General features: G+C 40.3%; 1 protein-coding gene across 1 annotated transcript; it reads left to right on the top strand.

Moving 5' to 3' along the window:
* Positions 1 to 3269: 3269 nt before the first annotated feature.
* LOC113991521 (ovalbumin-related protein Y-like) lies at positions 3270 to 8548 on the top strand. Its single transcript, XM_027727943.2, has 7 exons — positions 3270 to 3461; positions 4123 to 4173; positions 4797 to 4925; positions 5727 to 5844; positions 6081 to 6223; positions 6554 to 6709; positions 7466 to 8548. The coding sequence occupies exons 1-7, from the start codon at positions 3294 to 3296 to the stop codon at positions 7865 to 7867; spliced, it is 1167 nt and encodes a 388-aa protein (XP_027583744.2). The 5' UTR covers positions 3270 to 3293; the 3' UTR covers positions 7868 to 8548.
* The last annotated feature ends 6341 nt before the right edge of the window (positions 8549 to 14889 follow it).

Below are 14889 nucleotides of genomic sequence, written 5' to 3' on the forward strand. Positions count from 1 at the left end.
TTTCTGTTTTAAAATCACATGGCATTTAGAGAGGTCAAAGCTGTTTCTTTTATTGTCTGTCCATTCTTTTATTTCAAAGGAATTATGTGACTGCTTTCTGCTTTCTATTGTATATTATGACTGTCTTGCAGACCATGAATGTTTCTTCAGCTGGTTTGTTCAGCTGATGTGCCATGAAGTTGCTTGTGGAAAACCTGGAAGAATGGTCTCTGTATGTACAAAAGGCACATTTTGAACCTAGCATCTGGTGCTGTGACCTGTGGAAAAGAACAACTCACCATAAACTACTCTTCAAAATTCTAGCACCGAGTTCAAATCCTTTTCTGGTAGCATCTGACTGGGATCTAAATATCCTGATGCCTGAATTTAAAAAGCAACAGAAGTCTTATCTTCTCAACCCTTCTTTCCCCAACACATTTTTCTTTAGCTCTGTAATTCTTTTCTATGCAGATGCTCTGAATATTGCTTTTGAAATTAAGTTGCATTGTCACAATATGCTCACTGAGTGTTTTTGTTGCACAGACTGTGACTATGTCAGAGTTCCTTGAACTAGATTGCTCTAGCTGTGCTTTGTGAAACGCTATGTCTATGGTCTTTTACAATGCAGCAAGTGACACCAGACAGTTGCATACAACTTTTTGCAGAAAAAATGACTTCAATACTATTAAATTTAACAACTAAGATTTGAAGAATGTGCTCTTTGTACTCTTTCTCGTGTTCCCTGGTACCAGAATTTTCTCCATTCCTCAGCAAGAGGTACGGATTCTGGTAGGAAGAAAAACTAGTTGTATTGATGGCCCAGCCAACAATAGAAAAAAATTGCAATAAATACAGTGTGGTCCTGCATATGCTGATCTTACCAAAAATTGTGAGTTCACCAAATGGTGATGCTGAGTGTGATCTGGCCCATCAGTACTCACAGCAGAGGAATAATAAGGAAAATAACAAAAAATTCCTTACAGACATTCTGCAAGACTGAATTCCTCAACTTTTATTTTTATTCTATTTTAACAAGTTATGCTACACTATTTACTGCCATAACCAGATCTTACTTACTATTCAAGTTCCATTGAACAGCTTTTATCATTATTTTTGCTTCAGACATTTTGATATGCTCCTTCCTTTTCTGGAAGGTTTCACAGGCTATGAATAATGAATCTTCCTTTTCGGAGATTTTAGGGTAAAATCTTTTCATTCAGACTTTTTTTGTTTGTTTCAAAGAATGGACTGATTCCAACTAAAAGTGCATGTTTGACATTGAGCTCCATCCATCACTTTATTGGGTAAACACAGCATGGGGCGTGTCACAAAATAACACAAGATATATTACAAGGAGTTCGTCAGATCTGCCCCACGTACAGCTGAGAAGCTGTGCTGTTACCTTCGCAGGTGAACCTGATAAGGTAAGCATTTCTTTCAATCATGATTTAAGTTCTAATCTGCAATTTAAAAAACATTATAAGTATTTTACAGGATTTAGAATCAGATTGATATAACCTCATGTCTGTGGCCTTCAATATCAGTTGAAGAAACAAATTATTAAAGGATGCCTTCTGCAGAAATCTTACCTACCTTCACATGTGTGTTCTGTATTATTTTACTGTTTTACACTCTGCCATACATAAAGCCAAAGTATTTGTCTGTATGTACTATAATTTTGTTTACTAACTCTTCCACACTGAAAAGCAGTGTACATGTGTAACACATGTTACAACAGATGTTCTTCCTTCTTCCTTTATTACTTTAATTTTTCATTTAGAATCAAAAGAAAAAAATGAATTTGTTTAAATTCCAGGGGTTATGGAAGATATTCTCTGAATTAAATTAAGGAATGCAGCATGTTCAGATGACCCCAGCACATTGCAGCTCTGTGTTATCTTTAATAGTTACATTTTCAAAGATTAACAACAAAAACATTTGCTTCATGAATCTCTTTCTTCACCAAGAATATAAATGGAGCTTAAAATCTAAAATATAATAGTAAGCAGAATAAGCGAATTATAAAAAAATCTACCTTATATTACCTATATAAGCAGTTCCATTTGGAGAGAGAATGATCATCCATTCTAGCAGGGGAGCAGTTGAATGTATTGTTTTTCAAATTATTCCACATTATGAGATGACTGTCACATGAATGTGTTGATTCCATAGGGATTGTGATACATGTGGCAGAGTACCCTGGATTTTGTTCTCTAGCAGCCACAGAGGGAAACAAATTGCTTGAAGATCCTCATTATACATTATAAGTGGTATAAACACTATACTGTTGCATTAGACTTCACAGTATTGTATTTTCTACAGTGTGTTGTCTTCTTTACTAAGAAATCCCTCCTTTTGGGGCTAGATGAAATGCTAGATGCTGTAAATACAGGGAAAATTTTACAAGAATATTAGAGAAAGGGCAGAAAAAACATTTAAATATTGGATATGTGAAGATCTTTGCAAATTAAACATGAGACTAAACAAGCACTGTTTTATTAAAAGACAGATTTTATTTAAAAAGTACCAATAAAAATTAAAGAACACTTTTTAAAAACAGAGTGACATATTATTGAGTCAATGATGAATGGAATGTATCAGTCATAGATGTTTATCATAAACTGGATTAATTTATTAAATCATTTGTAGTCTTCATTACTGTGCCTTCATCATTTTACTTAAAAAAAAAGAAGGTAATGGTGTTAACATTTGAGACCTCTGATAAAGTAGGTGGTGTAAGAACCTGGCTTCCATTTACACTGGGCTGAAATTACAGCGAATCTAGTAAAACTTATGCTGTTGCTTCAGCATATTGTATTCTGGAAGTAACTGTAGTTTGGATAACAGGGGGCTTGCTCCCCTTTTAAGATCACTAATCTTAAAAGTGATGTTAAAAGCTATAGTGAAGAATCTGGTTTGGAGTCTCAAAAAAATTAAGATTTTGGGAACAAACCTACATGTGTTTTTTTTTCCTTAAGGGGTGAGAAATGACTGTCAAGAAGCTTCCTTCAAGATAGCTAATATTCTTTGCAAGATTTTTAACAAGATGGTATACATATACAGAGAAAGACAAGTTTCAAATACAGGAATCACCAGCCTATGCATAGCTGGCAGATGTCCAACATTTGATTGCTCCTGAATCCAAAAGCATGTCTTTCTTTTAAATCCACACCACTGGATTCTGTTTGCGGAAAAACACCCTGTGCACCAAGTTCAGGGGTTCACGTATACAGACTTTATTGCATTACAATTAACATATTCCATCATAATAAGTCAGACTCTTTCTGTTTGCTTCAAACAATCCAGGTTTCACAATGGGCTCCATCAGTGCAGCAAATGCGGAATTTTGTTTTGATGTATACAAAGAGCTGACGGTTCACCATGCCAATGACAACATCATCTTTTCCTCCCTGAGTCTGATTTCAACCCTGTCCATGCTGTATCTGGGAGCAAGAGGTAACACTCAATCTCAGATGGAGAAGGTAAGTTATTCACATGGGTGTAAAGCAACCTCTGCTTGTGCTAGTTGTTCCTTCTAAGTAACATCACTGAAAAATATTATCCAATTACAAGGTTCTCATCTATTTTAATGCATTTTTACGTAAAGAAGTAAGCCAAAGTCACAAAATGGAGAAATGAATCAAGAGTTATATAGAGAAAGTAATAAAAAAAAGTATATTTTCACTATAACAAGCAGTTGGCTTTAACGTAGGAAAAAAAATCTCAAGGACAATAGTAAAATAGATTACCAGTCAGTAAATTTTATTTTATGATTTTTTCTAAATTCTCACAACTTCTAGATAATGTAATCAGATTTTTTTAATATATAAAAATTATATATCCCAAGAAAAGAGGAAGACAGAATATTATTAGCAGTACAAAATATGTAACTCAATTAATTTGTAGATATTATCTATAAAAATATAATCTAAACAAAGAGTGGTATTTACAGTTTCCAAGAAGGCCACAGAGGGCATAGACCAGTTGTAAGTTCACTTGTAAATTTTTAATTAATCTATATTCTTAGTTAGCACCTGTTTTTTTCCTGAGCCAACAGTTTTACCTCAAGCATCCTGTGTGAATCTGAGTCACATTATTTTTGGTCACACTTGTAATTTCTACCACTGGTATTTTCTCTTGCAGGTTCTTCACTTTGATAATGTTACAGGAGATAGAGACAGTACTGACTCCCAGGTAGAGAAATAATTTAATCTTTCTTTCTGTCTTATTTTCTACTTAGAACAAAACTAGAACTGTTCTGCCTCTCCTTCTGGAGTTTCAGACTCCGACAAAAACTCTGGTAATGGCCTCAGACCAAGGGGATCTGTGGAGAGAGGGAAGAAGGGTGTGATTCACCTGTTTTTTAACAAATAGAGAAGGACAGCAGGTTGCTCATCTTTCATCAGAACATGGGGCAGAATGCTTTGGACACCTAAGTGCCTTACTGGGCAAGTGCTGGTGGAGGACGGCATGTGAAAGGGACTCATCACCTGGAGCCAGGGTACAGCAGTTAGATTTGAAGCTGAGAGATTCCAAAGCAGGGCAGGAAGATGCAGGGCAGAGAAGAGCCCAGAAGTCTCGGTGACAGGAACACAATGCCATCTTATAAACACCACATTTCAGGGGACTTGTCTTGACGAGGATGAACTTGCCAGTTCAGTGCACCATCACCACAGCACCAGCTGTCCCAAAGGTGACAGCCCTATGTTTGTGGGGGAGGACTTCTCTGTAGCATGACTCTTAACTGATAGGGACAATACTTTAGGGTCTTATTTCCTTATGCAATCTGTCTTCTTATTTTCATGTCCTCACCTCAGTGTGGCCCTTCTGAACACATCCACGGTACATTGAAGGATCTTCTCTTAGACGTCACCAGGCAAAATGCTACATACTCTCTCAGGATTGCTGACAGAATCTATATTGACAAAACATACCCTGTTCTTCAGGTGGGTTACACTGTGAACTGACTTCCATGAGATTTCCTGTAAAAGCCCCTGTGACTCTACCCTAGAGATGCACCACCAACACTATCCCACTCTCTGTTTATAAAGAGGCAGTTGTGAGCCATGAGAGGAACTGGTACAGAAGGAGTTTGGACCTACTGTGGCTTTTAGGTGGCTGTTAGTTGGTGGTCAGGGAAAAGTATTGTGGCATAAAATAAGCCCATGTTACATGTCACGGATACTGGTCAAGATTGCTGTTTGTTTGCTAGGAAAAGGGCTTTTAATGAAAAATGTAACTTTTAAGGGGAATTAAATACATTTTATGACTTGAAATAATGAAGACTAACATTGTCAAATTTGGATTTTTTTCAAAGTCAAATATCAAATCTTCCCAGTGAAAGGAAGCTTTGTTTTTGAAATCTAAAAATGTAAGAACACAGTATTCAAAAGAAAAAGTAGACAAAAAGAGGAGACAAACATTGTTCTTGAAAATGTTTGTTAAACTGAGACTGGTTTGGTAAAATAAAGAAAATATTTCAAAATTGTAACTTAGAGCCTTATCTCATCAAAAAGTGCCAGACCTCTATATGTGAAGCAATCTTTGCTGTACAGCTTTAAGATTCAGTTACAGGAAGACAGCTGTGACTGTTCAATGACTGACATGTTCAATGACTAACGTTCAAACACAGGAGTAAACATTCAACGTCCTTTTAACCATTCTGCTTTATGTCACAATCTTGCATTATACATCTATATAACTCCAAGTTCTCACGAGTCTGACAACTGCAATCTTTCTGCTTATAGGAATACTTAAAGTGTGCAAAGAAATTCTACAAAGCAGAGTTGGAAGAAGTTAACTTCAAAACAGCTGCAGAGGAAGCAAGACAGCTCATTAACTCCTGGGTGGAGAAAGAGACAAATGGTAAGGACTGAAAAATGGGTAGCAAGTATTTTCTCCCACCTACCATAAACTATATCCTTGTCTTCCGCTCCTCATAATGTCTAGAAAAAGTGGGTCAAGCAAGAGCAGATTGCTTATTGCTATGAAAACAAAACTCCACAAAGCAGGACCCCTCACCCTCATCCCTACATTGGAGAGGCTGGTGCATACCAGAGAAGGTGTATCTTACCACTCTCTGCCCTGTCTCTTTATTAAAGGACGGATTCAAGATTTGATTGTGCCAGACGCTGTTGGTCTCGATACTGCGCTGGTCTTTGTGAATGCCATTTACTTCAAAGGGATCTGGAAAACCGCGTTTAGAGAAGAAGACACTCGGGAAGTGCCCTTCAATGTGACAGAGGTAGGAGGGCACGGACACACCTTCTGGCCAGGACAGCTCTTGGCTCACACAAGCAGCAGTCTGGGTGTTACAAATACAACCTATTGCTGTCACAGATTGGGTGATTTAGTTGAGTGCCTCACTGTCAGTGCTTGGCCTAAAGCCAAGTGGTGTTTGCAAGATCTGTGTCTGACCACACAGGGGCACACAAGTAGGCAAGAGAGGAAAATGGAGACACAGCTCTTCTTTAAAGGCAACAAACTCTCTCTCTTTCAAAGGGCTTGTACATTTGACAGACTAAAGAAAAACATTGCTCCCCAGTCACATCATCTCACATTTCTGTTTTTGCAGCAAGAGAGCAGACCTGTGCAAATGATGTTTCAGAATGGTACCTTCAAAGTGGGAAGAGTGGCTGCAGAGAAAATGAAGATCCTGGAGCTTCCATATGCCAGCGGAGAGCTGAGCCTGTTGGTGCTGTTGCCTGATGACATCTCTGGTTTGGAACAGGTATGACTCTGGCAGGGGAAGCAGAAGAGTTATCACTTCAGTGGGGCTTGGCTGCTGTCAGACTTCTTGATGTCCCAGTTGTCCCAGCTGTGCTGGGCAGGCAGGGGAGCACAAAGGTGACCCAGGTGCTAGCAGGTGCTCAGGCAGAGACCTGAGAGAGCCCTGAATTCGGTTTTATAAAATGAAGGTAAGGCAGTGTAGTGCTGCTGTAGTCCTGCAGAAGAGGATGTTGCCATATGCCCCAATCACCATCATGTATCAGAAACCGACACGAAGCCAGATTTTTATCACTTTGAGTGATTTCAAAGGTTTGCTAAAGCAGAAAGGTTTATCCTAGGGGAAATAAAAAATGGAAGTGAGGAGGAAAGCATTCCAAGAGGTGACTAAAAAAAAATGAGAAATGTAGCACTAGAGAAGAATGACACTGAGGAAAGATATCAATAAAATATGTTCCAAGAGGAACAGTTCTAGGGCCAATTTGATTTGATGTTTTCAAAAACTGTATTTTCACAAAAAAAGACTTGAACTGATGAAAAAAGTTTCAGATGACAAAGTTTTAAGGAAATTCCTCAAGACAGATGAAATTCAGTCCATAGGAGGAAGCCTACTGGATAAACAAACGCATTTAAGATTAAGTATTGGTTCTACTGTGTACATAAAGTAAATGTGAAAAAAAAGTAACACATGGTATAAACACAGCTGTTAAGGCCACTGAACTTTTGTTTCAGACATTTCATTCCCTGCCTCTCTTTGCAGCTCGAGAACAAAATCAGCTATGAAAGACTCATGAAGTGGACCAGTCCCAGTGTGATGGAGCAGAAGAGGGTGAAAGTGTACCTCCCACGCATGAAGGTTGAGAAAAAATATAACCTCACATCTGTCTTAACAGCCTTGGGTATGACCGACCTGTTCAGCCCCTCGGCCAATCTCTCTGGCATCTCTTCAGCAGAGAGCCTGAAGGTATCTGAGGCCGTCCATGAGGCGTACATGGAAGTCACTGAGGAGGGCACTGAGGTGACTGGCTCAGCTGTTGTGAAAGGAGATATTCAAGAATCCTCTGAGTTTGAAGAGTTTAGGGCTGACCACCCATTCCTTTTCTTGATCAGACACAATCCAAGCGACCTGATCCTCTTCTTTGGTAGATATTGTTCTCCTTAAAGAGAAAAAGAGCTGGAAATAATGCTTGCCTTCCCCTCAGAAACAACCCCCCTTTACTCTAGTATTGTAGTATAATCTCATCTCTGCACTACTTTCTCTAAGTGGAAAGCTTTCAATATCTAGTAAGATATTCTGGAAGAAGTGTGTGACTTTTCAGATCTTTAGGTGCAGGTATTTCTGCTTACACAAGTTATACTCAGGATTTATGTCCAGGATTAAGCAAGAATTTTGTGAGGTAGCTTAAAAGTATTTCCTATTGTCATTGAATAACTCGAGAGACAGGGCTAGTGTTTTGATTTTTGTGAAAATATCTGACACTGATATTGAGAATCTGGTTTTCCTATAGGAGTTCTCCAAAATAAACACAGCTTTCAGAATAATCTTGTTCCTTTCTGTTGAACTTGTTGAACTGATGCCTGGACAACTTGCAGATGAAATTCTTAACTTCAGCAAAGCATTCTTCTTCCAGGAATGCATTTGTGCTAATTTGTGCTGCATGTACTGTAAAGATAGGTGTCTTGTTCTGAGAGAGTATACAGAAAGTTTACCATTTCTTCATAAATCATCAAATTCAAATACAACATCTTCCTGACTTTTTTTTCCCATCTTCATTCCTGTGACATGTCATTGATTTTGTGAATGTTAATTCATGGTCCTTCTATTTATTCTAATAAAAGCATTGCAAACTAAACATGCCTCCACCTGTTCTGGGTTACTACACCCCACAACCAAAATATATGACACAGTGCGTCGTGATTATTAACAGAAGTGGTTTACACAAGGATTTAGATCCTATTTTCAAAATTAGAATGTACCCATATATGAGGTCAATAAAGAGCTTAACATTTTTTTCTAAAATTTTGAGCTTAAGCAGGTAATTCCTACAGCTCCTACCCTTACCTTGAGCTTATCTCAATATGACATATCAAATAACACAATTTTTTGAATCTGCTATTGTATTTCCAGGGAGTTTTAAAATATTTCCTCTTATTCCCATCAGTAAATATATTGGGGTGATGCTTAAGAGATATATCTTCAAAAACATGAGAAGAGTCTTTTTCTTAGAAGGTAGACAGCTTCAGCTGTCCAATACCCACAGGAACTGCATGAGGAAACCTTTGTTACTGCCTTTCGATAAAATAGTCCCCTAAAGATATTACTTCCTATTTCCCAGTCTTTAGAGGAAGATTCCTTAGGTTGCAGTTTATCCAGTTGAAAGAATTATTAGTGGTAATTGCTGACTTAAGCAATCTTCCTTCTGCTGGGATACACATGCAGAACTGCAAATCACAGTATCACTTCCTAAAAAGCACTTAAAGAAATGAGACACGTGGAGCTGCCTCAGACATTTTCAAAGTCAGTATTAAATATAACTTGAAATGATGATGTTGACTGCAGGGAAACACATTTTCTTACCGGTTATGAAGTCTATGGGAAAACCGCAAATACTAGTCTTCCCAAGACAGTTATAAGAGATTAGATACTGTTAACACAAGTATTTAAGCAAAAAATTATTTTAATATATATGACATTTCAAGGTTTACTGTGCATATTATGTTTTGCTTCCCTTATGGCCTAAGGTAGTTAACAGAGTTTTGCTACAACTAAAAAAAAAAAGAAGAGGAAAAGGCAGTATCTATAAAATACTGTTCTAAGGAGCAGAGTGCGAAATGTTATTAAATAATTATAAATCTGTTATCAAGCTGAAACAAGTATGTCTGTCACTCTACACTTTCTAGGTACAAAGGCAATAAAATGAACATTTATTATAGAAGTATTTATTACATAACATGAATATAAAACCCCCACTATTCTGTTTAATTTTTTCTTTGCTTGATGATTATTTTAAAGAAAAGAAATTGAGAAAATCAAGGCTGAAATGGTAAATAGATTCCTAAAACTACATACGAGAGAGGTTTACAAGCCACAGAGTCCACCTAATGTCCTCACTGTGAAACAGAGCTATTTGACTAATTTTGAACAGGCCATTAGGTGTCACTAGGCATACAAAATGATGTCTCAGTCTTCAAAAACTAGGTTTGGTAGCTTAGTGTAGGTTCCAATTTTGTTCTTAATTTTTATGCAAGTAGATGGTTATGATCAATATACTGAAAATGTAGACCTGTGGCACTGTGCTTGGAACCTAGTCATTTTTGAAGAAAAATCCAGAAATGTTACTTGATGAAAGATCAGAGGCATTTTAAGAGGTCTGTGTCCTGGATGAAAAAATATCACAGTCAAACACTGTAGAAGGAGTAGAGCTATTTGGTTTATGAAAGAGAAAACATCCTTCATAGAGGCTAAAATGAGAGGTAAAAGTGCAGATTCAGCAAAGTTGAATAATATCCATACCCCTGTATCAATGTCTGGGCCCAGTACTGCACCGGTGCATTGCTGGTCTGGGTCGGCAGGACCTGCTGTAAGGGCACTGCTGTGATCAGTGTGGCTGCTGCAGCTCCCATGGGAAGCAATTCTGAAAAGAGCAGCATGGATGGTGTTACAAAGAAAGGAGGGAAGGGCAGCCATGAGGAGAGCAAACACCGCCTGCTGCTTCTGAGCTCTCCTCTGAAGTCCAGCAAGAGTTTAAAAACATGGATCCCAGCTCCCACGAAGTCTAGGTATTGTCCTAAAGTCCTTTTCATTCCCTGACAGCATCACTGAAGATGGTATGTCAATAAATTGCCATCTGTCCATTCACTACACTCTGTTTTCACTATGTGCAGTGTTCTGGATACACAGTGCTGGCAGGGGTCTGTGGAATAAAAACAGACATGCACATAAAGACAGCATTCAATATGCTCTGTGAATCAAGTGTGCCTTTCCTTCTCATGTCATTTGGGGAAGGGTTAGAGATGGCATATCTTCTCTGCCCGGTGGGGAATAGAATTGTTTGGGACCATTCCACATCCCTCTGCATATTTGACTTGCACGATAGGCCTACCTTCTCCTAAGCAAACCAAATCCAAGGTTGAAATCACAAGATTTGGCAGGCAGTATGCTGTAACAGAGTCCTCAGAGGAGATGCACTCAGAGAACCTCTTGGACTCCAGGGCAAAGCTGTCCTGGGACCCCAAATGGTATTTGACAAAACATAGCATGCTGAACAAAAACGGAAGCTACATGTATGTTGAGAAGGCTTTGACACAGAGCAGTGGTTCAGTTTTCTTCTGGCTAGTGAGATAAGATTTTTCAATCTGGAAAAGAGACAGCAGAGAGGGGATTGTCAAGGAACAGCAGGGGTGAGGCTGCTTGGCAAAGGAAGCAGACCCAGGGCAGCAGACGACAGAAAGGCCAGCAGGGCAGTGGCATCCCCCATAAGGTATTCAGTGCTCAAGTTCCCTATACTCTTGTTACAGTCCACTAATTCTTGAACAAGTCTGTAGTGATGAGGTAGGTCAAATATCAAGTCTAGAGGTTAAGTCCACACATCATGATCTGGCCCTAACCAGAACACTGTTATACTTCAAGAAATAGTGACCCACATAAAAATGGACCTGATCAGGCTGACCAATGTGTGCTGTTTTGTGCTAAGTTACGCTGTACATACTGCTTGGTGTCCTGGACTATACTGTGCTGAACACGTCATGTGGCTGCGAGCTAAACTTTAGCTGCTAATGGTAATGGAGAGGCTTGTAGATGGTCCCAAACTGGCACCTGGTGATGATGCTGCCAGCACATCCTTGACCTCATTGCAGTCTACAATGCAGGAAGAGAAGGGGCAGACACTGATCTCTTCTCTGTGGTGACCAGTGACAGGACCTGAGGGAATGACCTGAAGTTGTGTCAGGGGAGGTTTAAATTGGATATTAGGAAAAGGGTCTTCACCCAGAGGGGTGGTTGGGCACTGACCAGGCTCCCCAGGGAAGTGGTCACAGCACCAAGCCTGGGAGAGTTCAAGAAGCATTTAGATGATAGTCTCAGGCACACGGTGTGTCTCTTGGGAATGGTCCTGTGCAGGGCTGTGGGTTGGACTTGATGATCCCCCTGGGTCCCTTCAAACTCAGTATATTGTGTGATTCTGTGATTTTGTCATACTGTTATTCATCAGTAGAAATGATAAATGCTAAAGAGTTGTTTACTTCTAAGAACATACTTATAAAAGTGTAAAGATCACACAACCAGAGAACCTCTGCATGCATAGGATATGCAGTGTTCTATGCCCTGAATAAAGATTCATCCAGTGCTGCACTGCTTGGGGTTCCTAGCATTGGAAGGGAAATTATCTATGCCATCTCCTTTTTCCCTCCCATGTTATTTCCAGTAAAATGGCCTTTAATAATTTTCTTCCTTGTGTCCAAAATAAATACTTGCAGTAGTACATCATGGGGTACATTTTGGTGAGGTTCATGGCCAGGCACAGGCATGAAAGCTAGCAAGGACCATAATCAAGAGGCTCAGTTTAAATTCTTCTCTCAATTGAGGGGGATGTAGGCAACCTCATGGAGGCATCTCACAGCTCTATCACAAACAGTGCTCTGATCCAAAGCTTGGCAGTTGCTTTAGATGTGCCCAAGCCCAGGTAGTCAAACTCCTAGGAGAGGAATGATATTTTCAACAGCAGGTTTCTGAAGTCCTGAATTATATGAAGACAATGACAGAGATTGGCTATTCAGTATATCTTCTGACACATAATGGTATTAAAAAAAGTTAGTAGAAAACAGTTTAAAAAGCCGCAGAAGATAGAGGTAGATGAAAACAAACAGGTATTGGAATGATGGAACTCATGGCCAAGGAATGCTGGAGATGATAAAATTTTACATGACTTTAGAGAGAGACTGAACAAAACCATGGAAGAGAAATCCATTGAGAGGTAATAAATATATAGAAAATACTACCACTTATTTAAGTTCCAGGACTGAATGGCCAATGTCAGAGCTCTGACAGTGTGAGCAGCCCCAGCAGGAGATTTCCCCAATACCCTCTGCATATGGGTATGGAGCCTATATGGGCACTGGCATAATTTTGGTACTAGGCATGGTCTTTGTGAGAGGAGAACACAAACTGTCCTATGATGAATGAAAAGAACTCATTGTATGCTGAATTTTCAGTAGAGGAGCGTATGGCACCTCTGCTCAAGTCTATTTAAGAAAGGGTGGCAAGAGAAATGTGAGAAACATATTTAGAGAAACAAAACAAAAGACATGGAAGGAGATGTTATTAAGAGCTCAAATAAAGACACACTCTTTGGAGGCACCTCTGAAGGACTGCAGCCACAGGTAACCTATGTCAGGGTAATGACACCCCTGAAAGGCTGAAACAAGGACATTCCTGTGGAACTGCAGCCTGTGGAGCAGGCTATTTTACTCTTTTTTTTCACAGGATAAAAGTGAGCAGCAACAACTGGCAGATAGAAACAGTTATATACCAACCCCAATATCTTCCATTACCTGCTGCTACACCAAAGGGAGTGGGAAGCACTGAGAAGCTGAAACTAATTAGCACAGATTTTTTGTACTGAAGTTGAGTGTGGGGAAGCAGGTTGAAAGGTTTGTTTGTTTCATAGGTTGTTACATTGGTTTTGACCAATACCCACATCAAGAACAAAAAAATTTTTGTTCATCAGCGAGAAATTATATGAAACTTCTCAAGTCAAGGCTGTTGCCCACAAGAGAAGCCTATTTCAGCCTAGCCTTAGCACTTCAGTCCCTGCCCGAAGTGCACTGTAGACGACCATCTCTAGGCCTGCCTCCTTACAGACCTCAGACTTGTAGCCTTGTCTCCAGGTCCATCTCTTTTGCTTATAAGTGGGTGACAGAGCTCTGAATGCACTAAAGAGCTTTAATAGTCCTGATCAGCCATATCTGGAGGTTCTCTATAGGCCTAGGAGCTCTAAGATATGCTCTGGACTTTCAGTTCCTCTCTGTGTTACATCAGCAGTATATCAATCTCCAATTCAAACACAGCTGTGCCCATTCCTGGCCAAGGACTCCTAGTGTGACCTTGGCCCTGCTTGTGATCGCTGGACCTGGACTTAGCTCTGATGTGTGAATTGACTGTGGTGTGTCTTAGGACCTGCCTCATAGCCATGACATTGCCTTATGATCTGGACTGCCTGTGATCTCTGGGCCTGCTCTGCTCAGCTGCTGAGTCCTGGATGGTGAGGCTCCAGCACTGCCAGCTGTGGGATCCCCTTTGCCTCCTGGTTGTCCTTCCCTGGGGAGAAGCTGGTCCTCGCTGCTCCACTACAGTGAGTCTCAGGCCACTCTGAGCCCTCTGCCAAGCACTGAGGAGCCCGAGTCTCTGGTCACACAGGGTCTTTTCCTTACAAATCTTCTTGATCTCCCCATCATGCTCACCTGTTATTAAGACCCAGGCTTCTAAGTGAACCCCCTTCCACCCAGCCAGACCCTCCTTCCCCTGGCTTGTTGTGGACCAGCTTCTGGAGCCATACTTCACTCAGCTCCCAACCTCTCACGCCATGTCTCTTTCCATTGTCCCTGCCTTGGCTCTATGTCCACTGAAACAACCGACCAATATCCCACAGCCATGAAGTCACTCTAAAGCAAGTCACAGAATCACAGAATCACAGAATCATTTAGGTTGGAAAAGACCTCCAAGATCATAGAGTCCAACCTTTGACCAATAATCACCTTGTCAGCTAGACCAGAGCACTAAGTGCCACATTCAGTCCTTTCTTGAACACCTTCAGGGACAGTGACTCCACCACCTCTTGGCTGTTATAAACCAAAAAATTTCTTTCAGAACCTTGAGCACTAGTCTATGATTTAAGTATATAAAGGGCAGGGACATATTAATTCACTCTAAAGCATGTCTCTCCTTAGCCCAGGAGCGAGGACACACCATCCTTGGAGGGGAAGCTGCTGGTCTGAGCCCTGAGGGCACTAACAGCCCTCACTGGTCCTAACCTCCCGTGGGACATCCCCCACCTGCCCACAGCTCAGGATCTCATGTTACCTACCTGGAGCCATCAGCCCCTGCACTAGCAACACTATATCAGGGCTGTTCTCTTGTTCCCCACAGCCCTGCCCTGCCTGGCCATGGGCCCTCTTGGTCCCCACTTG

Source organism: Pipra filicauda, unplaced genomic scaffold (assembly GCF_003945595.2).
Source record: "Pipra filicauda isolate LSUMZ 115617 unplaced genomic scaffold, ASM394559v2 scaffold48_size3843733_pilon, whole genome shotgun sequence".
In the NCBI taxonomy this organism is placed as follows: Eukaryota; Metazoa; Chordata; class Aves; order Passeriformes; family Pipridae; genus Pipra; species Pipra filicauda.